Source organism: Sabethes cyaneus, chromosome 3 (genome assembly GCF_943734655.1).
Source record: "Sabethes cyaneus chromosome 3, idSabCyanKW18_F2, whole genome shotgun sequence".
Lineage (NCBI taxonomy): Eukaryota > Metazoa > Arthropoda > Insecta > Diptera > Culicidae > Sabethes > Sabethes cyaneus.
The window spans coordinates 51408132-51430698 of NC_071355.1; the positions used below are offsets into that span (position 1 = coordinate 51408132).

Below are 22567 nucleotides of genomic sequence, written 5' to 3' on the forward strand. Positions count from 1 at the left end.
TGCCTATAAAAAGCTGCTAGAAAGCCGGTTTTGGCGAAATATCCGGCTACATTAGTGCTTGGAGCTTTACAAAAGTCATAAAACGTAACGCCTGTTGCGTAACGGTAAAACGTCAAACATAAAAAAAAATGCGAAAAATATATTTTACAATCCTTTTTTATCTTCCCTCTCTGTTATGCTTATATGGCGTACTTTGTTGACGTTTCAAAGACTGCTTTTTGTTATTTTCTTTTTCGGTTAGAATTGAACCGCCAGCCAATCTGTCGATAGGAATAGGAATAGAGGAGTAGGGCAACGCCTTTACCAGTTGATCTGTAAACGGTAGTTGCGAGTCAGCTGCCAATAGCTCTACTTAAATTACCGAAATTCTTAACTCGGATGTTTGATGTGCTTATCGAGGCGGAATGGAGGAAGATATTTTGTTTTTCACATAAGTTGCACTTTGGGAGAATTACCTACCTTTTATTTTCTTTTTATGTGATGGCATACATGTATAGAAATATTTCTTGCATATTATCCGTATGCATATGCCCTATAGATTCGTGTTGATGTTTATTCAATCGACGGTGCAGGATTTTGCGTAAGACAAAAAGAGAGGGAAGCATTTTTTCTGTTATCACGCGTACGTTGGCAAGGAGATTTCCTGCAAGTGTGAGCAGTGTTCAAAATCTCTTTTGATGCCGGTAACGGCAATAAAGCTTGCTTAGAGCATCTAATCAGCTTTTCATAGTGCTTCAAGTAAATATTAATTCAGCATTGAGAATGCCATTTTAAAGCTGCTATGCTTTGACAATGCTGAATTATATCTGGCAGCATGTAACTTGCAAATATAAAGCAGCTTTCAAGCTTAATTCAGTGCTTAGCGGTTACCTGGGGACTGTAATTGAATTATTTTCTGTTATTTGTCACGCACTTTCAAGTTCCCCACTAATTTTTTGGATGAAAAACTACTCAAATTCTGAGTTTGTACATTCTAAGGGTATTTTGAGTAGTTTTAACCTGAGAGAGAGTCGCGAAGACGGTCTTCTTTTTCTCATGCTTTTGCTTCTTCCTATTACGTTTGCTTTCAATTTCGGGCAAATAAATCCAACTTGTGCGTGCAGCTCTCATAGGACGAGTAAAATGTGCGTTTTATAAGGACATATTTTAGTGCTCATTAGTCCCCGGGTATTTCAGTTTTTGCAAAAAATTAATTTAATTAATTATTAATTTAATTTACAATAAAGAAAAATAATTAATTCAATCCCAAATGAGTTTTTCAAAAAAATATCAGCAGAAAACTTATGTGAATCATCATTACTTTTCTATTTATGACTAACGATAATAACTGGCTGCATTTGACAAATCGTTCTGACTGCATTTGACGTTAGATTTTTTCCTCTTCGCGAATCTCTCTCAGGTTTTAGCCAAGTTTTAGCTAAATTCAACCAATTTACGGGTAAACTCATTTAAGAGTGATTTCATAAAAGCTCTTTAATGTTGATGGCATCATATGCAGCTTTGAAGTCGACGAATAGTGGGTGCGATGAGACTATTCACAGCTTTTATGGACAATCTGCATCTTCGTTCAACGAAGATGGCCTAATAACACTGGACTGGTCCGGACTCGTTTCCACATCTCGGCTATCATTGTAGAAACTACACCCATAGCTCGTGCGTTTTGGACCGTCCCTGAACATACGTACCTGCTATGATGTCGAACTTTCGATAATGATATCTAAAAGGACTATATGGTGAACTCCACTACTTAGAAATCCACACTTGCAAGGACAACACTGCCCATAAATGCATAACAGTCCCATCTGAATTTTCACCACTTTTGACATAAACCTGGGAATCATCTTTAAATTAACTGTTCTTTCAATATTTCAAACAAAAAAGTTATGTTTGTTCCCAAGATGTTGAAAAAAATATCAAACTGTGTCAGTCCCATATTACAAATAAACGCATAACAGTCACAGTAGTAAAAATATATCAATAAGCATCTGTTTTTGGGAACTGCCTGGACCGATTCGCCTGCAGCAACTACCAAACGGAAGATTTTATGGCCTAGAAGAACACTATTGAGGAGAATTTGGATCGGATGTACGATTCCGAAGTTACAGTAGGAACAAGTTCCGGAATATATGGGACTTGAACATAGAAGCACCATGAATCACAACAAACCCATCATGTGACACCTATAAATACACGGATATGCAAATCTAGACTATTGGTAGTCGTATAAAGTGTTCAAGACGTCATTGGCCACATCTAAACATGTCCGTGAATGTTCCAAATACCTCTACGGGGATCAGTTTCTGAATTTAACTAAAATACAACATGTGACATCTCTAAGTCGTTACTCGAAATTGCAAAACTAGTTTGAAATAGTTCATTTGTTGTCACATATAGTGTCCAGGATCACATTGGTCATACTCGAACACGTTCTGGGAGTGTTCCGGACATACAGGAAAGCGACCAGCTTCTGAGATCTCAAGATAACAAATTACAATACAATAAAACAACAACGACACGTGGTCTTGAAAATACTGCCGAGTCACCGACAATGCAAGGATCAAGGCTTGCTGTGCCTGTGACTGTTATGCGTTTATTCTTGCTTATTCAAGCTCAAATAAACGCATATCAGTAACTTCGGCAGTTTTTCCAAGTTTTGGAGCAAATTTTAGGTCACTTGTGAACAAATTGCTTGTAAAAGTATTCTGTTATGTACATTCAAGTGATTTTATGACGATTTGGACGATTTGTTCCCAAAATCGATTCAATATTAAAGAAAAATTGTCGTGGTTTCAACAGCGTTTTTCGCAGTTGCACGTTTTTGCAGATGTGACTGTCTTCCATTTATGGGCAGAACACTGGTCGATCGCTTGTTGTTGGTATAAATTGTTGGTGTTATAGGTTCTATAACACGAAAACGTGATCTGTGCAGCAGGCCCGAAATACCTGGATACAAAATAGAAGTAACACACAGGCCGTCTTCTCCCGAACCACCAACAAACTGGCTTCAGACAGTCCTATCTAGAAAGGCCACATTTCAAGATGAACAGTACAGCTATGCTTATTACGGGAGCCCCGCATTCAAAAGTCTTCAAAAAATAATAAGTACAGTTCGAAACGTCATTGATTTTAAATGAAATTTATGAAAAAAACCACATATTTTAGACAATTTTGTATAACACATGCAGGGTATATAGAACGTCTCCAAACTCGAGCTTAGTGTTTACCCTTCTTCTTTTTGTGCTGGCTCTTCCGAGGTAGCTGTCTTGGAGCAGGACCAGAAGGTGCATTCTCATGCGATGTCGTTGTAGCTGGCGACTGTTTAGTCTGATTGTACGCCTTGCTCATATCACTAAAATTAAAATTTGCATTTAGTTATAGATGCTAAAAAACAAATTGAACTATCTTACTATTGATCTGCCTGTCCATAGGCAGTTCCTTGACTTCCCTTCATCACTTCCTTGACACGGCGATCGCGCTTCTTACGGTAGCCAGTACGTTCGTAACGTGGCAACCAACGCTCTGGATCCGGAGCTGAACTTGGATCGTAGTTCTTCGGCAGCTTTCCTTTACGCTTACGAATTGTTTTCTTTTTCTTTGCCACTTCGCTACCGGGGGTGCTTGGTGATTGATCTGTTTTGCCTGAGGATGTTGGTATTTTTTTCTTAACAGCTTTGGCAATCATCATCCAATTGGTTGCCTCCAGTGCGTCGATTTCGGATGCAGTAGTAAGAGTGTCCAAAGCCGGTAATTTTTTGCTGGCTTCCTGAGCTTTTTTCGGGTCAAATTGAGCGTAGGCAATTACAAGCTGGGCAAGAATTTTCATATCGGCCGGATTTGTTTTAAGAAGTTCCTCCAAACTTTTCGCAGCCGTTTCAGATTCCCCACCGCGTAAATGAAAGCTAGCTGCTTGGCGCCACATATCGGTAAGATCTCCGCCAGCAGATGACTTGTTCTTTTTATACCATTCAACGGCGTTCTTTAAAATGCTAGAAGCTGCAGTTTTGTTGTCTAATCCAAGGTATAGGGTAACCAAAGCAGAAACAACACCCGGGCAATACTTAGCCTCACCAAGCCCTCCAAGGAGATCTATCGCTGCTTTCTTATTACCTGCCAATAAATGTAGTTGAATAATGGCAAACTTTAGCTCCAATTCCTGTTTGGGTTGCTTTTTCAAATAATTTTCCAACAATTCAATGCCATCTTTATATTTCTTATCCCTGGCCAATTGACTAACGCGAATCAACAAGGACTGGAATTCCATATCTGGATAGGAATTTCCTAATCGACTGGCCAACATATGGCAATCCGCTTGGTTAGTGAAAAACGCCAACAAAGAATTGTTAAATGCAATTATTTTCTTTTGCTTGGTAGTTAGTTTATGTTCAGCTTGATCAGATGTCGCTAATTTCATTTTCTTTTTCGAATCAAATACGTTTTGATCCTTATTGATAACCACCAAATTGTTACTGGCAACCGCAGTAAGCGCATGATCGTTTACCTTATTTTTCAGGGCATCTATATAAATAGCGGAAGCTTCCTTGGATTTACCCTGCATTTGCAGACAGTAAGCCAGTTGAACCTTAATAATTGCGGCTTCGTCCATTATATCCTCCTCGGTTGCTCCATCTTCCTCCAGAAATTCACGGCAGAGTTTCTCACTAGCGCGCAGTTTCTTTTCCGCATCCGGAAACTGCTGTTTCCCAGCAAGTGCACACCCAGCATTATACGTTAGCTCGTAGGTGTCCTCACGAAGATTGGGCAAATCCTTTTCGGTACCTTCTACACAAAGGTTAGCTACGACGGCACTCAAATTAGTTGTACGTTCATCATCGTAATCGTCGTGCGTGTTTTTGATGATATCTTTGTACAACTCAAAACATTCTTCGAAACGTTCCAAACTAAAATAACAATGTGAAATAGTAAATAAGTGTTTGTTATAATAGTACTAAGAACTCACCGATATAAAATCTGTGCCATAAGTTCCTTTAGATTGGGTGGCAACGGCTTGATACCACTGTCCTGGATTGTCTTGTATGCAGCGTCCGGTTGATTTAAACGATACTGGCAATAAGCTCTTTCGAAAGTACAATCATACGTCGGTTGGGTACGGTCGAGAAACTTGAGGACTTCCTCGAACTTGGACACCTGAATAAGGCAAACCAGCTTACACTGAAGTGCCTTCTGCTCGTTCGGATCCAACGACAGGACTGAAAAAGTGTTTGGAATTGTTAAAGAATTGTCGAACCACCCTTTTTCTGTTAGCAATTTTTTAGCTTTGTAAGGAAACATATTTTATTTTACCATTTTTGACTGCATCGTCAGATTACAGTTCTAAAACTAATTTGAACCTCTTATTGTGACACTGAACACGTAAAATTAAACACGGTACAAAAATAATTAAAAGATCGTAAACACAAACTAAAACAATTATTAAAACCATGGTTCATTCTGTGAAACGGAATTGCGAATAATAGTGGATAACGAAGCCGCCAAAAGTTACATTCAATCGTATCTGATCCACGAGCTCGGAGGAATCGACATGCAGGGAGCTCACGGACTTGCCCCCAGGAAGGAAATCGCTCAAGCCGAAATGGTTCTACAAGATCAAAACGAAGGCACAGGGATCGTTGGAGAGACACAAAGGCCGACTCATCATCAAGGGCTATCAGCAGGTGAAAGGCGTAGTCTACCACGAAACCTACGCGACTACGAAAATTCATGAAAAACTGTCAGATACTGAGATTTCCGCAACATATTAAAATCTATATGCATTGTGTCTGAACCTTAACGAAGGCTCTGCGATATGATATGAGTATAGCCATTCCCTTCACTAAACCAGAATGGAATCATTTTTTCTTCCCAAGCCACAATAACAAAAGTAACCTCAATATGCAATTAACAGGAATTGCTTTTAAACTGTAGGTTATTGGATAAACGAACGCATAGATTATGTACGCATAAAATCAAATTATTCAGCAACGACCTATTCCACTCACTTAATACATCGGTAAGCATTATAAATGGTAAAGTATATACCAAAACTACAAAAAGGACTTACTTTTGTTGGCTGATTTCAATGCCTTCTCATATTCCCCATTTGAACCTTGCTTGTTCAGCTCAGTGTAGAGCTGCCTTATAGTCACTTCTTTGCCTTCGGCCTTGGACATGTTGGGAAAGCAACAATGTTAATAGTTATTGGAGAAAAACACTTGGTTTTTCACGAATCTCGTGAATGATTTGCTGCAGCTTCCAATTTCAACGTTTACAGCTTTTCACAATTTTCTTTGACATTGACATACCGATGACATGCTGGCAAACTTGGCAAATGGGTTGGCCAACCAGCCATAAAAAGATGCTATAAAACTACTGAGCTGTCAAAATCGTAACACTTTTTTATAGCGATATGCTTGTTGGTATGGGTCACCCCGCTGTCACAAATGTCATTCCCATACATTTTTCGTGTAGCCAACATCTCATCTAGCCCACAACAAACTTTGCTTCGGACAAAATGTATTTGTGAGTAGCCCGCTCTAACTTCAGCCTCGGATGAATCAGTATTGGTAAGCTCCCGAACAAAGTTACTTTTTTGCTTTTTTTCTTTTTGTGTCGGACGTGTAGGAAGCGTAAAAAGATGTTAGCTACTTCTTTACCCTTCAGTTTCATACGCCTGGTATGGGTATTGCGTGTAATGGTTTGTGTCACATGGTGCGAGTGGTTACTGTTTACATGTGATGTGAATACTTCTAGTACTTTTCAATCAACAGAAATTGCCACTAAAATAGTTTGTGAAAATGTTTTCAAATTCCACGATGCCGGAAACTCGTGAAGAAGTTTGCTTGTTAATGGACGAGTTACTTATCCGTTCGCTGGAGCTGGTGGAGCAAGAGGTAAAGTTGAAAACAACCATCGAGGCGATAACAAACGAAGGTCGGCTAAATCTAGCTCAAACGCGGTACCACAAAGGACCAAACTCGGTCTCGTCGGTGCAACTACCCACTGAAGATTACAAAGAATTCAACGCTCTGAACACGGTGACGGAAAGCAAGGATGACGAAGGAATCACAAAACTAAAGTTAGAACAGCATCCAGTGGACAAGGACAATGGATATATTGATCCTATTAGGTGGTTTGGTGTTTTGATTCCACCTACATTACAGGATGCGCGCAAAAAGTTTACCCGATCGGTGGAATTTGTAGTAGAATGTGCGAATGTACAGATTGAGCTAAGAAGCATACTATTAAAGTTTGAAGAACTTAACAAAATGAAAAATAATATGTAAATTTTATCTAAAAAATCATTTTATCTTGTCTCGCACTCAATCTATTGAAAATTCATACAACAATGAATGATGACAGAACAAGTAATAGGTGTATAGTCATGGTAGTCATTCGTATACACTGTCATTCAGTATCAGCCTCGCAAAACAAGTTCTATTTAGTTTTCACAGCATCATCAGCATCTATACACTCGATGAAATAATCTAAGTCAAGCTTTTATAAGTGTTGGTAATTCAGGTGATATATACGACTGACGATGTCTGAGGTATGAATGGTTCACGATGTCCGCCAGTTGGATCATACCAGTGCAACAGAGAGCGCAGTTCACGCTTCAGAAGAGCCCTACCATCACCCTTTAGGTGAGGTGAGGTGGATTTCAGACAAAAAATCATCTACCGTTTCGTTTATCTGCCAAAAAAGTTGACTTTCACCTTGAATTATTCATAGCGGTTTCAATCCATTGAAGCTCGTTTCATTTCGTTAGTCAATCAATTTACGTGGTCTTTCATATTATAAGTGAAGTTGGTGAAATAGGATGAAGAATAACGGACCCTTGATGGCCTCATCCAGGTCTAGTCCGGATTTGAATCTGTTTCAGGAAATTGTTATTCGGCTGGCATTATTTGCTATATACATGTAAGTAATCAATCATAAACATGATTTAAAGATTTGCGCCTGTGAACAGTTGCTCATTCGTTTTGCTTACAACAGATTAAGCTATAGATTAGACACGTTGTTGGTTTAACGCTCAGTCTGCGTGTGAAATAGATGCATACATGCCAGAACTTTTTGATTTGCCCAAGAATATGGGTACCTACGTGTATCGCGAAACAAACAAAAACGAGTTTAGTATTTGCGATTTTCAATCATCATGACACAGCGCATATTGCTTGTTCTTGAGCACTTGTTTGCTGTTTGAAGTGTATTAGTTACCTATTAAGTATTTGATGATCTTTTTTTCCGATAGATATTTCGAATTCAAGGAACCCTATATTCGCCAGATTCAGCCGGATGAAATGTGGTTGTACAAAAATCCACGCACCGATAGTTACGTTCCTCTAACTACCCTCTATCCGTCGACGTTTGGTTTAGTGGCAGTTGTATTTTTTATATATTACTTCCGTACCGGAGACTTTGCAGAGCTGAAAGCGGCTTGGTTAGGCCTAACTCTGGCTTGTGTCCTGAACGGAGTGGTGACACATTCCATTAAGGCAGCAGTTGGTCGTCCTAGGCCAGATTTTTTCTGGCGTTGCTTCCCAGATGGCATAGCTAATGATGAGCTGCAATGTACTGGTGATAGCAGGGCTGTAATGGATGGGCGCAAAAGTTTTCCCAGCGGTCATGCTTCTTGTAAGTAGTATAGAAAGTTGTAAGAAAAAATCTCTTTATAAAAATATTTACTTGTAGTTGCCTTTGCTGCCCTGGGTTTTCTTTCTTGTTATCTATCTGCCAAACTGCATGTTTTTACCGAAAGAGGCCGCGGCCAATCGTGGAGGCTGTTGGTGGCAGGAGCTCCACTGTTTGCTGCTACGATGATTGCGATAAGTCGTACTTGCGATTATCATCATCACTGGCAGGATGTTACTATCGGTTCCTTAATAGGAATCGTTGAAGCGTATCTTTGCTACCGTCAGTATTATCCCCCCGTGGAAGACCGTTTTGGTTTTCTCGCATACATCAGTAAACGTCCAGCTCAAAAGTCTTGCCAAGCAGTTTGTGCAAACTCCTGCACAAACCACGTCGAATCTCGTTCCGGTGAAATGGATACAGAGAAAAAAATGCTGCTGGATGCTGAAGAAAAGAGTGATAAGTTAACTTGAATGCTTGAAAGGTTGGTACGTTGCCCTAAAATGTAACATTGATTTGCTGGTAGTACTGTGATTGATAAGCACAAGCTTTTGATTTATTTAAAACGAATTTACAAACTTTACAATATAGACAACAGGTAAAAAATGGGATTTATTCATTTTTGATATGGAACTTCATCTGTACAATATCACCAAGCCCACATTCCACGATATCACCATCTGTTACAGGGCCTGCCCCGGCCGGTGTGCCCGTCAGAATCAAATCATTCTTTTCCAGTGACATGTACTTGGACGTAAAGGAAATTAATTCTGGTATCTGAAAATGAAAGAACTTGTGTGACTAAATTTGTTCATAAATATTGGTTACTTTCTAAAATATACCATATGAAAACAAATTACCCAAATAACATTTTAAGCTCAAATATTACGTGCGTGTGCTTTTTGTGTGAGGAAAAGCTCAATGCCTGGCCAGTAATTTGTCCCATATTAAATGTAAATATAATATTATTACGAAAAATTATTTTTTGTTTTATCGAAGTTTGCAAATTTTTAAAGTTTAAAATAAAATCCTCTACTTGAGACGCCGCGTTTATCAATGGCTCCATTGCACGGACCGATCGAGTGCAAAGAAGTTACGTATAACGCATAGGAGTTCCTCCTAAGCCGGCGAAAAGGGGTTGCTAGAACGACATGCCGAAATCGGTTAAACTTGTGTCAATAATTCCGAAGCGGTAGCCATGTGGCCGCGATGTCAGGTTTAGAAACGAATTATCAGTGCGTCCGTTAACTGTTGCGGGCGGTCAAGCGAAAAACTGCGCCACATTTATTCTATTCTCGCCAAAGATTCGTGTAGAAATCAAGCCCGTTGAATGTGTTCTAAACAATCAGGCTTCGATCCTCCATTCCGAGCGATACCTGTGAGATCATCCAGTCCTGTGAAGCAAAACGAACCGTCGATTGGTCGTTGTGTGCGATCGGAAGGCACAACCTATCACCTTCTTCTGTTCCCGCCAAGATTTCGAAGCCGGGTTAAGGCTATCGAATGTGTCCTATCCATGCAATTCCGGGCAGAATAGGGGTGACTGTATTAAATCGAGCTAGGATCGGTAGGTCGTGCAGTGCAGTGAAATTCCACCACGTAGAACCGTTAAAATCCCGAATGTGAGCCAATATGAAAAGAAGATGCAGCGAAAGTGTATTGGAACACGTGATTGTGAATAACCTGCAAGTGCCTAACCGGCCTCATAGCCAACGAGGATCATGCTCCCATCAAGCGTCCCGCCCAACAAAAATTTTTGTTGAATAACAGTTTATCAAGCTCCTGCTACCCGGTAATTGGCTATATAGTGGTTGAATAACGAGTTATTCAATAGACATATTTCTTGGCCGTGCCTTCGCAAGTCCCGGCGAAAGTTTAATTGTCTTAAATCAGTAGGTTAGGCAGCTCCTAGATTAAGCTGGTAAGTCTGCATGCTTATCAATACGTAAGTCAAACCCTTACTTACGTCTCTTACCCACTAAAATGCTCTTTGGTTTCAACCCGAAACTCACTGCAATTGTCGTCTAGCAGTACTTTGGGAGGAGGATGTGCCTTAGTATTGCTCAGTTGTCTGTCGCGGCGTGCGCCCATACTTGACAAACTTTGGCGACAAACTTAACATCCGTCCCTTGACGGCCCTCGGAAGATTTTACGCAGGTGATTACGCTGCCCTGTTCAGTACCTATCTCTGTTTTGGTTCAAAATTTAGCGCTTTTGGCGTAGCCTGGAAATTTCTCTGGAGGGGGCCTAGGGGGTGCACTTTAAAAAAAATATATTATGATCCTATTACACAGGTTGGCACCGATAGCATAGGGTTTAGAAGGGATTATCAGGGGGTCTCATGGGGGCCCGCGCAACTGCGGACAAGATGTTTACAAATCCGACAGATCTGTAGAAATATCGTGAGTACTACTTGCCATCGCATCACATCTTTATTGATTTCAAGGCAGCATACGATACAGTCGATCGAGACCAATGGCAGATACTGCACGAACATGGTTTTCCGTACAAACTAACGCAACTTGTTTCGTGCGCATCTCGGGGATACTTTCGAGTCCCTTTGAGACACGGCAAGGTTTGAGATAAGGTGACGGCTTATCTTGCATGCTTTTAAACATCGCTCTTGAGGGGATGATCCGACGAAAGCGGAGTCTAGGAGGATTGTGCCAAATATAAGTGCTTCGAAGATCAAATACGAGAAAGAAAGAGACTCAAAGCAAACCCGTGCCTCCCACGGACGGTAATTGTTGACGGCGACGAATTAGAAGTGGCAGATGAGTACGTGTATTTAGGATCGCTGGTAACCGCGGACAACAACACTAGTATTTGTTGGCAGCACTTACGCTACGTGATGCGCGAATACACCCTTTTTGTAAGGGACAATATGAAAGTAATTTTTTTCTCTACATTGCAAATGTATATCTTGATTAATAGACACGTTATCTGTTTTACTCCGATGTAATAAATACGTTTCCGCGGATTTCTCAAGTGTTTTCGTATTATTGATGATTCCCTCCTGTTCGCTAACAGGTTATGGGCCCAGCGTGTAAGACCGCGAAGAAATTTGTGACGCCGGACAGTGATTTTATTTTGATTTGCTGTGCTGTATCCCGTGAGTGAAGATTTTGTTAAAATGGCCGACCAACCACGATTTCCACTCCCGAAGTTGAACAACCAGAATTATCAGTCCTGGAAGTTCAAAATCGAAATGCTGCTCATTCGCGATGAGCTGTGGCATGTCATTTCGGAGCCGGTTCCGGAGCCTATAACAGAAGCGTGTGTCGTGTCCGTCGGTTATTTTCAACCTTTTCAACCGAGTCCTTACGGAACAACGTCCGTCAAAGTCTACGTTCGTCCAAAAACTAACTCTTGCTTGGAGCATGCTATATCATGCCACAGTATGCGTAAGTCTCATATTGAACGATTCATTTCTCTCCTTGTCTCTTATCATTCGTGTGACGGTATTCTTCCTATGCAAGGGGTTTCAGTTACACTCAAGTAAATAATTCAGTTTCATTAGATTTGTTTTACGCTGATTCATCTAGCTCGGCTCGTTCCCTACATTCACCCCCTCCTCTACTCTTCTGATTAATTAACCAAAAAAATCTCATGACCATCATCATTTTTGACATCAGCATCCTTTTCATCATAACCACTATCAATTTCGTCATTACCATTATAATTACCATTTCCATCATCATAATTATAATCGTTAACATAATTAAAATCATCAACATCATCAAAACGTTCAAAATCATCATCATTTACGCCATCGAAATAATTAAAATTAACATCGTCATCAAATAGTTATCATTATCTAACTCCTCAACATTATCCACGACATCAAAACTATCAGCATCATCAAAATGATAATCATCCATTTCAACAAAACTAACATCATTAAAATAACCGTCAATATCGTCTGCATATTTTTTGACATCATCATTTACGTCATTATCACTATCATTTTTATCATTATCGTCATCATTTTCTATCATCAATACTATCATTATCGTCATTACCATAATCATTTTCGTTATTACCTTCATCATTTTCGTCATTACCATTGCTATTTTGGCATTACCATCATCATTTTCGTTATTAGCATCATCGCTTTCATCATCACCTTAATTAGTTTCGTCTTTACAATCATCACTTTCATCAGATTCGTCATTGCCATCATTTACTTCATTTTTATCTTAATATTCGTCATTACAGCCATCACATACGTCAGATTCGTCATTACCATAATCATTTTCCTCATTTTCATCATCACTTTCGTCATTACTATAATTATTTTCCTCATTGCAATTCTTACTTTCAATATCACCAGAATCAGTTTCGTCATTACCATAATTATTTCCATCATCATAATCATCATTTTCATCATCACCTCTTAGGGGAACCTTCGCACACAAGCGATTTTCTGCAGGCCAGATCAAACTACGCATATCAGCGTGTTTCAGTAAACTATTCTACCTTCCCAGAGGCACGCGAATCACACACGAAGCATATGCAAAAAGTGGCCCTCACAGAGACAGCTAAAACATAACCATCAGATGCGCACAAGCATCTTTTCAACTTTCTCAGATGAACGTTTGCCAGACGCCAGTAAAGTTAGACGCACACAAGCGAGCTGCTAAAAGTCCCTCACAGGGGAGCTATCGCATACAAACGAATTTGCACTGCCTTCCCAGAGGCGATCAAACAACGCATACCAGCGTGTTTCAGCACGCGAATCACACACAAAGCATATGCAAAATGTAGTCCTCACAGAGGCAGCTAAAAATAACCAGATGCGCACAAGCATCTTTTTCAACGCTTTCAAATGGACGATTGCCAGACGCCAGTAAAGTTAGACGCACACAAGCGAGCTGCTAAAAGTCCCTCACAGGGGAGCTATCGCATACAAACGAATTTGCACTGCCTTCCCAGAGGCGAACAAACAACGCATACCAGTGTGTTTCAGCACGCGAATCACACATAAAACATATGCAAAATGTAGCCCTCACAGAGGCAGCTAAAAAAAACCAGATGCGCACAAGCATCTTTTCAACTTTCTCAAATGGACGTTATCCAGACGCCAGTAATACGCGCACACCAGCGTATTACAATAAAGTCAGACGCACACAAGCGAGTTGCTAAAAGTCCCTCACAGGGGAGCTATCGCATACAAACGAATTTGCACTGCCTTCCCAGAGGCGATCAAACAACGCATACCAGCGTGTTTCAGCACGCGAATCACACACAAAGCATATGCAAAATGTAGTCCTCACAGAGGCAGCTAAAAATAACCAGATGCGCACAAGCATCTTTTTCAACGCTTTCAAATGGACGTTTGCCAGACGCCAGTAAAGTTAGACGCACACAAGCGAGCTGCTAAAAGTCCCTCACAGGGGAGCTATCGCATACAAACGAATTTGCACTGCCTTCCCAGAGGCGATCAAACAACGCATACCAGCGTGTTTCAGCACGCGAATCACACACAAAGCATATGCAAAATGTAGTCCTCACAGAGGCAGCTAAAAATAACCAGATGCGCACAAGCATCTTTTTCAACGCTTTCAAATGGACGATTGCCAGACGCCAGTAAAGTTAGACGCACACAAGCGAGCTGCTAAAAGTCCCTCACAGGGGAGCTATCGCATACAAACGAATTTGCACTGCCTTCCCAGAGGCGATCAAACAACGCATACCAGCGTGTTTCAGCACGCGAATCACACACGAAGCATATGCAAAATGTAGCCCTCACAGAGGCAGCTAAAAATAACCAGATGCGCACAAGCATCTTTTCAACTTTCTCAGATGAACGTTTGCCAGACGCCAGTAAAGTTAGACGCACACAAGCGAGCTGCTAAAAGTCCCTCACAGGGGAGCTATCGCATACAAACGAATTTGCACTGCCTTCCCAGAGGCGATCAAACAACGCATACCAGCGTGTTTCAGCACGCGAATCACACACAAAGCATATGCAGAAAGTAGCCCTCACAGAGGCAGCTAAAAAAACCAGATGCGCACAAGCATCTTTTCAACTTTTTCAAATGGACGTTTGCCAGACGCCAGTAAAGTTAGACGCACACAAGCGAGCTGCTAAAAGTCCCTCTCAGGGGAGCTATCGCATACAAACGTATTTACACTGCCTTCCCAGAGGCGAACAAACAACGCATACCAGCGTATTTTAGTAAACTATTCTGCCTTCCCAGAGGCACGCAAATCATACACACAAGTATGTACAAAAAATAGCCCTCACAGAGGCAGTTACGCAAACAGCCAGATGCGCACAAGCATCTTTTAAATTTTCTCGAATAGGCGCTTGCCAGACGCCACAATATATAATCAATTTACTATACTCACTATTCGGGAGCACTACGCCAATGTCGTGTCCGTCGGTTATTTTCAACCTTTTCAACCGAGTCCTTACGGAACAACGTCCGTCAAAGTCTACGTTCGTCCAAAAACTAACTCTTGCTTGGAGCATGCTATATCATGCCACAGTATGCGTAAGTCTCATATTGAACGATTCATTTCTCTCCTTGTCTCTTATCATTCGTGTGACGGTATTCTTCCTATGCAAGGGGTTTCAGTTACACTCAAGTAAATAATTCAGTTTCATTAGATTTGTTTTACGCTGATTCATCTAGCTCGGCTCGTTCCCTACAGCGTGGACAAAAGCGGATATGAAGGCTAGAGCGACAATCGGTTTGTGCATTGAAGACAGCCAGACAAGCCTGATTCGAAATTGTGCAAACGCGAAAGATGCTTGGAAAGCATTAAAAGACTACCACGACAAATGCTCGGAAGTGTACCTTCTGAAGAAGCTGACTCGCCTGGAATTGGCAGAAAACGGTAATATGGAGCAACATTTACAAACGTTCACAGATTTGTTGCAGCGTATTGCAGATGCCGGTGAAGCAATTCCAGCGAAGCTGCAGGTGGCTATGCTGTTGTGTTCTCTTCCTGAATCATACGACCCGTTAACGACTGCGCTGGAGCAACGATCGCGAGAGGAATTGACCTTGGACCTGGTAAAATCGAAGTTGCTTGCCGAAGCAGAAAAACGAAGAGAGAGGCATGGAATTGTCACCGACAATGGTGAAAAAGCGCTACGAACAGATTTTCGCAAAAATCATGTTGGTACCGGCAGCAACAACAAAGAAACTCGTCACTGTTTCCACTGTAAGAAGCCCGGTCATCTGAAGCGTAATTGTCGTAGTTGAAAAAATCAGTTTGGTTCGGATTCTTATAAGAAAAACGAAGCGTCGAACAAACCGAAAAAGGAAGAAGAATGTAAAGTAAAACAAGTCAGTGTTAATGATGCTCCACTTGCGTGGATGGTAAATTGCGGAGAACATTCGTGTTGGTTTATCGACAGCGGTGCATCTCGTCACATGACAGGTGACAGAAAATTTTTCGAAGTGTTTAATACAACAGAAGGAATAAATGTTTTGTTGGCCGATGGTGAAAAGGCACAAGCTGTTGGATCTGGTCAAGGATCGATTGTTGGCGTAAACGGTGATGGTAATGCCGTTGATATTGAACTACGCGACGTGCTTTTCGTGCCAAAGTTGACAAGTGGTTTGATTTCGGTGAGTACCCTTGCATCTAAAGGTTTTAGTGTTGTATTTTCCGGCGATCGTTGTGAAATTCGTAATCAACATGGAACGGTTTCGGCGGTAGCGATACGCCGTGGTAGTTTGTATGAATTGTGCACTCCGGAGCAAGCAATGATAAGTGTACAGTCATCTCACTCAGCCAATTGCCAGCACACATGGCATCGTAGACTCGGTCATCGTGATGCGGATATGATTCGAGCAATTTCGGCAAAGGGGTACGCTGATGGAATGAAGTTGGTAGATTGCGGAATAAAAACAGTCTGTCGTTGTTGCTTAGAAGGCAAAATGTCTCGTGTTCCATTCCAAAAGCAGGTTGATCGCGGATCAAAAGAAAAACTCGATCTTGTGCATACCGACCTTTGTGGGCCGATGACGGATACACCAAGCGGAAATAAATATTTTCTCACTCTCATTGACGATTACACTCGGATGACGTTCCTCTACTTGCTGAAATCGAAGTCAGAGGCGGCGGAGAAAATTAAAGGTTTTGTGCAGTTTTGCAAAACGCAGCTTGGTAAGACCCCACGGATTATTCAGTCAGATAACGGAGGCGAATATACAGGGAAGGATTTGCAAAATTACCTCAGGAGCGAAGGAATTTTGAGCCAGTTTACTGTCCCGTATTCCCCTCAACAGAACGGTTTAGCGGAGAGGAAGAACCGTTATTTGAAGGAGATGACGATGTGTATGTTATTGGAAGCAGGCCTTGACCAACGATACTGGGGTGAAGCAGTGTTGACAGCGACCTACATTCAAAATCGTTTGCCATCCAAGTCAATTGGAATGAGCCCGTTTGAAAAGTGGTACGGCAAGAAACCTTCCTACAAACATTTTAGAATTTTCGGATGTGAAGCGTGGGTGCAGATTCCTGCAGAGAAAAGGAAGAAATTCGAAGTGAAAGCTCGTAAATTAGTGTTCGTGGGTTACTCAAACCAACAAAAGGCATATCGTTTTCTTGACAAGAACAGTGATCGCATAACAATCAGTCGTGACGTAAAATTTGTAGAAGACTTGCAAATGAACAAAATTTGTGATGAAACAGTGCTAAACGATAAAAATGAAAAGGCAGAGTCTGAAATTAATTTGGAACCGCTAAGAAAGTGCCGTGACGAACTTGATCAAGAAGATGATATGCAGGGGTACGATACCGCTGAAGATTTATACTACGGCGAAGAAGAGCCAGAACAGTACGAAAGTGATAGTGGTAGCGATGCACAACCGCAAGGCGAACCGCGAGTGACAAGAGGTGTTTTGCCTGCAAGGTTTAGCGATTACGTGATGGGATTAATAGCAATGGAGCACGAAGAACCAGCAACTTTCAAAGAAGCTATCGAAAGTGACGAAAAGGATGAATGGTTAAAGGCTATGAAGGATGAATACGAGTCATTGATCTCAAGCAACACTTGGGAGCTAGTTGATCGACCGGTTAATCGAAATGTCATCGGCTGTAAGTGGGTCTATCGAAAGAAGTTGAACGCGGATGGCAACGTTGAAAGGTTTAAAGCAAGGCTTGTTGCTCAAGGATTCAGTCAACGCTTTGGCACTGACTATAATCAGATTTTCGCGCCAGTCGCTATGCAGTCAACCTTGCGTGTACTGTTAACGGTCGCAGGAAAGCGGGAAATGGCAGTGAAGCATCTGGATGTCAAGACAGCTTACTTGTACGGTACACTGAACGTGGAAATCTACATGCGACAGCCGTCAGGATTCGTTGTGCAGGATAAGTCAAACCAGGTTTGCAGATTAAAGAAAAGTCTTTACGGCTTGAAGCAAGCAGCTAGAGTTTGGCATCAAACGATTACCGATATTCTACTGGAGCTTGGCTTCAGTCAATGCAAGGCTGATTCGTGTCTGTACAGAAAACATGTTGACGGGAAACTGTGGATGTATCTGCTACTATACGTCGATGATATCCTTGTTGTATGCGAGCAGGAGGAGGCGATAAAGAACGTTGAAAACGCTTTACAAGCGAAGCTCAAGATTTCCAAACTGGGATATGTGAATTGTTTTCTGGGAATTCGTATTCAAAAGGACAAAGATGGTTTCTACAGTCTTAATCAAGAATGCTTTATACGAAAGATTGTTAAGCGTTTTGGTTTGGAGCAATCAAAGAAATCCAAATATCCAATGGACCCTGGATACTTCAAGTTAAAATGTGACAACCAGCTAAAGGATAACAACGATTATCACAGTCTAATTGGATCTCTGCTCTACTTAGCATCAAACAGTCGACCGGATATAGCAGCTTGCGTGGGAATCCTAAGTCGAAAAATCAGTTGCCCGTCGAACGCCGATTGGATAGAAGCCAAACGGATTGTGCGCTACTTATTGTATACGGCAGAATACAGACTCTGTTTAGGAAACGCGAAATCTGATTTCAAGCTTGTTGGTTACTGCGACGCGGATTGGGCAGGAGATACCAGCGACAGAAAGTCATGCAGTGGTTTTGTGTTTCGTATAGGAGGAGCTACAGTTACCTGGGCCAGTAGAAAACAAACTTGTGTTACAACTTCAACAATGGAGGCCGAGTATGTCGCATTATCCGAGGCAGCACAGGAGTTGGTATGGTTACGAAGTTTGCTGGAAGAATTGGACGAAAGGCAGATTGGTACTACAATACTGTATGAAGACAACAAAAGCTGTCTGGACTTTGTTGCACTGGATCAGCAGAAGAAAAGATCCAAGCACATTGACACAAGATACCATTACACTCGTGAGCTTGTATCTAAAGGAACAGTGGAGCTACGGTACTGCCCATCAGACGAGATGATAGCGGATATCTTCACTAAACCTTTGGGTACGACGAAGGTGAAGAAGTTTGCGGCCGAGATTGGACTGGCTGCTGGTTAGTGGACGTTGGAGCTGAAGTGTGAATTCGCGAGGAGGAGTGTTGGCAGCACTTACGCTACGTGATGCGCGAATACACCCTTTTTGTAAGGGACAATATGAAAGTAATTTTTTTCTCTACATTGCAAATGTATATCTTGATTAATAGACACGTTATCTGTTTTACTCCGATGTAATAAATACGTTTCCGCGGATTTCTCAAGTGTTTTCGTATTATTGATGATTCCCTCCTGTTCGCTAACAGTATTAAGACCCAGACACAATGCATACGGATTTTACAACGTTTAGAAATTTGATAGAAAACCCATAGAAAAACTGTCAAATTGCCGCAACGTAGTAAAATCCGTATGCATTGTGTTTGGGCCTTATCCCAGAACCCAGAAGTTCATGGTGACTTGGTGACTCAGCTTAGCCAGCGACATTCGGGCGGTTAACCGCCGGCAGTGAGTGTCTTGTTTTCTCACAGGTTTGACATGCTCCTTTTCGCTTCGATATTGCACTTTAGATTACTGCACCTCAGCCAAGCAGAATTTGATAAGTGGTGAATGGGGGAGTTGTAGAGCTAGTAATTATCTTCAATACTACTGAAGAAAATTAAGTTTTATCTTTTGTACATTATAGGGCTGCAATGCCGTTGGCAGCAAAAAAATCTTTTTGCTACTAACTGGTAGCAGCCTTATAGCGCCTTGAACAATTTTGCAATTATTGTGCCTTGCGTTGCAGCAATTTTACGAGTCCTTTGCACATTCATATTTTAATGATAATTATCCTGTACTTATCAAATACATTGAAAATATGCTTGTCAAGCAACGAGTGGTGCAGTGAGGAGGCAATAACAAAAAACTGATGATTCAAATTGCTAGATTGCAAGCATGTGTGAAACACGCAGGAAATAACTACGCTAATAATTTTCGCGTGGGAGTCTAAAAAGGTGGAATCTTCGCAATAATATTGTCAATTGCAAGGAAAATGGTAATACCATCCAAAGTGCGATATCGCTCATAAAAGTGCTATTTTGCATTAAATCGTTTCGGTATCTTCGGCACACTTTTTCGTTATCTTCCAAGCAATAAATGCGCCGAAGATACCGAAGCGATTTAATGCAAAATAGCACTTTTATGAGCGATATCGCACTTTGGATGGTACAATTTTCCTTGCAATTGACAATAACAAATTCTACAAATGCCCCATACACCACTTTGTTAAAATTCTGCTTGGATGAGGTGCAGTAATCAAAAAAGCAAAATTTCGCTGTAAAGTAGCGTACCAAGCATACGCGTGGCTTGTTCTGGTACGCTACTTTACAGCGAAATTTTAATTTGAAAAAGAAATCCTGATTTACCACAGAGAACAGATTAACAGGCTCGAAGGAAGTAATCGAATTTTTGTGTGTAAAAGCTGTCGGTGGCGCCCTCCAGAAATAGTTTGCCAAACGCATCAAAAAGTATCCATGTACCTTTATCAATATTACTTTGTGCTGGAGTTACATAGCAGCGATGGCAGCGACATCAAGATTTAGTTTGCCACTTACTGCTCGAGGGGTGCTCTATTGAAGGATTACTCGTAGATTACATAAAAACCTTTTACACACTTTTTGTCGATTACCTGGTAGTCTGTTCTCTGTGGATTTACTGAACAATTTAACCATGCCCAAATAGAAATGGCCATACCAATTGTTGCGCTATGAATTTCCAAACCTAAAGTGGTAATAGACCCAAAATGGCTATAGAGTTATTGCAAACTTAGATACTTGATTAAGCTTCGTGATCGTAAAGATATAATTTTTTGATCGATAAACTGGTTTACCAAACTCACCGTAAAAATCAGATTCCTAGTTGAATCATCCTGTTTCATCTGCTCGTTAACCTTACACCAGACGCGTATGTCGTTTGGGTCACCGAGCTCTTCCGGCGTGATGAATCGACTCACCGGTGTAGACGTATCGAACGCTTTACCCAAACACCAGGGTAATCCTTTCGGTCGGGCGTCAACTATAAAATCCATACCAGTCATATCTAACGCTAGGCAGTAACCGGCTACGCAGCCCATCGCCTGATCCGGGTTTACATCCTTACAGGACTTTCCGATGATGACTCCTAGTTCAGCTTCATAATTCACTTTACCGAATACTTTGGGAACCTGTATAGGAGAATTGAAATATAGCCAGTATAGATGATCATTGTTATGTAGAGAGTGTAAGCGAGAGAAAGCGGTATAAACGCTTTCTAGAAATCTACTATCATATTCGATTATTGACCTTGATAATGCCTTCGTCGCTTGAGATAAGAGTTGATATAGGTTTGAAAAATATAACAGGATTCTCTGGTCTAGAAGCATTCGTTATCCGTAGTATTTCCCTAGAAAAGTGAAGAGTTTTCAATTTAGTTATTTGGTCATTCACATAGTAGCACGAATCAGACACTAAGTTTAAACCACACACATACTTGTAATTGACACCAGCGCCGATAATTTTACGCGTAGATACAAAAAACTTTTGAGACATGCTAACAGATCGGTAAACGCGTTTACTTTCGTACGTTCATGCGCGGTCACTTCGAACAAGCGACTACACGATGTGATTATTTAGAATCCCTGTCTCGTTGTTGTGTTATCAGCTAGTAAACGGTAAAGCAGCCAATACAAAGTTAGCATGATTTTCCTAATGCAGTACATACGATGTGTTACAGTTGACGCAGTAGGTAAGCCATCGAACTGGTTAAGGCAGGTTTGCCATGATATCGTCCCACAGCAGCAGCTGTTGAATAACCTGGCGAGATTAGCTTACATTTCGGTTTATACGCGTCTTTATGTAATCAAATTGAAAAACTAAAACTTGTTTCGTAGACCTAAAAATAAATTAGAAATCATCAACAAACTATAATTTCGGGTAGGTACCTACAAAAACGTTACGGCATGCGCTAGCGATTTGAAAAAACCTCTGAAAATTGAACAAATTGAATTGTATTAGTTAAAGCAATGGATTCATTTAGATTATAATTCGCACTATATTGACAGTTAAGTTAAATAAAGCAACTCCTAGGTTCAACAACTAGGTAATATTAGGGCCAAAAGCAAGTTGATGTCATTTCAAAGCAGCTATCTTCATTGAAACATTGTGCAATAAATGTAATCGTGTCTGTTCTGCATTGCATAGATCGGACCTGTTTCGATCAGCAATTTCCCTCCGATCAGAATCAAACAGTATAAAGCCACATCGATTGGAATTCAGAATATGGTTTCTGATCGGAACGGTCCGGTCGGAATGCAGATTCGAGGCGAATGCTAATCGTTACTTGGCAGATTCAGGTTTAAAGTAGTTTGAACCCAAAAAATGATTCAAAAATAGGTTGTTTGTCACCGTCAGTAATTCAATTATTGCTAACAAATTTTCTAATGAAAATCAGCGTTTATACATTTTAAACAGGGCGTATGGAAACCAAGAAAAGGTCTGCCATTTTTTCACCATTTTTTTCAAAGCAATC

The 22567-nt window shown here is 41.0% G+C and overlaps 4 protein-coding genes across 4 annotated transcripts; 2 read left to right on the plus strand and 2 right to left on the minus strand.

Moving 5' to 3' along the window:
• Positions 1–3125: 3125 nt before the first annotated feature.
• On the minus strand, positions 3126–6275 carry LOC128742076 (signal recognition particle subunit SRP72). Its single transcript, XM_053838286.1, has 4 exons — positions 6059–6275; positions 4958–5207; positions 3408–4898; positions 3126–3349 (listed from the first exon to the last, which is right to left on the minus strand). The coding sequence occupies exons 1-4, from the start codon at positions 6165–6167 to the stop codon at positions 3214–3216; spliced, it is 1986 nt and encodes a 661-aa protein (XP_053694261.1). The 5' UTR covers positions 6168–6275; the 3' UTR covers positions 3126–3213.
• A 212-nt stretch (positions 6276–6487) lies between these two features.
• On the plus strand, positions 6488–7280 carry LOC128743515 (coiled-coil domain-containing protein 115). The gene is made up of 2 exons (XM_053840112.1): positions 6488–6560; positions 6783–7280. The coding sequence occupies exon 2, from the start codon at positions 6792–6794 to the stop codon at positions 7278–7280; it is 489 nt and encodes a 162-aa protein (XP_053696087.1). The 5' UTR covers positions 6488–6560; positions 6783–6791.
• Positions 7281–7579: 299 nt separating this feature from the next.
• Positions 7580–9230, plus strand: LOC128741952 (phospholipid phosphatase 5). Its single transcript, XM_053838087.1, has 3 exons — positions 7580–7914; positions 8246–8628; positions 8686–9230. Exons 1-3 carry the CDS (start codon positions 7814–7816, stop codon positions 9096–9098), a joined length of 897 nt encoding a protein of 298 aa, XP_053694062.1. The 5' UTR covers positions 7580–7813; the 3' UTR covers positions 9099–9230.
• Positions 9150–21616, minus strand: LOC128741953 (acylpyruvase FAHD1, mitochondrial). Its single transcript, XM_053838088.1, has 4 exons — positions 21530–21616; positions 21343–21442; positions 20901–21224; positions 9150–9402 (listed from the first exon to the last, which is right to left on the minus strand). Exons 1-4 carry the CDS (start codon positions 21586–21588, stop codon positions 9238–9240), a joined length of 648 nt encoding a protein of 215 aa, XP_053694063.1. The 5' UTR covers positions 21589–21616; the 3' UTR covers positions 9150–9237.
• Positions 21617–22567: the final 951 nt, after the last annotated feature.

Coding starts and splice junctions, on each gene's coding strand:
- LOC128742076 (XM_053838286.1), bottom strand. CDS start 6,167: ATGTCCAAGGCCGAAGGCAAAGAAGTGACTATAAGGCAGCTCTACACT. Junction 4,899..4,957: donor ATGGCACAGATTTTATATCG/GTGAGTTCTTAG, acceptor TTGTTATTTTAG/TTTGGAACGTTTCGAAGAAT. Junction 3,350..3,407: donor TATGGACAGGCAGATCAATA/GTAAGATAGTTC, acceptor TTTTAATTTTAG/TGATATGAGCAAGGCGTACA.
- LOC128743515 (XM_053840112.1), top strand. CDS start 6,792: ATGTTTTCAAATTCCACGATGCCGGAAACTCGTGAAGAAGTTTGCTTG.
- LOC128741952 (XM_053838087.1), top strand. CDS start 7,814: ATGAAGAATAACGGACCCTTGATGGCCTCATCCAGGTCTAGTCCGGAT. Junction 7,915..8,245: donor GCATTATTTGCTATATACAT/GTAAGTAATCAA, acceptor TTTTTCCGATAG/ATATTTCGAATTCAAGGAAC. Junction 8,629..8,685: donor TCCCAGCGGTCATGCTTCTT/GTAAGTAGTATA, acceptor ATTTACTTGTAG/TTGCCTTTGCTGCCCTGGGT.
- LOC128741953 (XM_053838088.1), bottom strand. CDS start 21,588: ATGTCTCAAAAGTTTTTTGTATCTACGCGTAAAATTATCGGCGCTGGT. Junction 21,443..21,529: donor GGCGCTGGTGTCAATTACAA/GTATGTGTGTGG, acceptor TCACTTTTCTAG/GGAAATACTACGGATAACGA. Junction 21,225..21,342: donor GCGACGAAGGCATTATCAAG/GTCAATAATCGA, acceptor TCTCCTATACAG/GTTCCCAAAGTATTCGGTAA.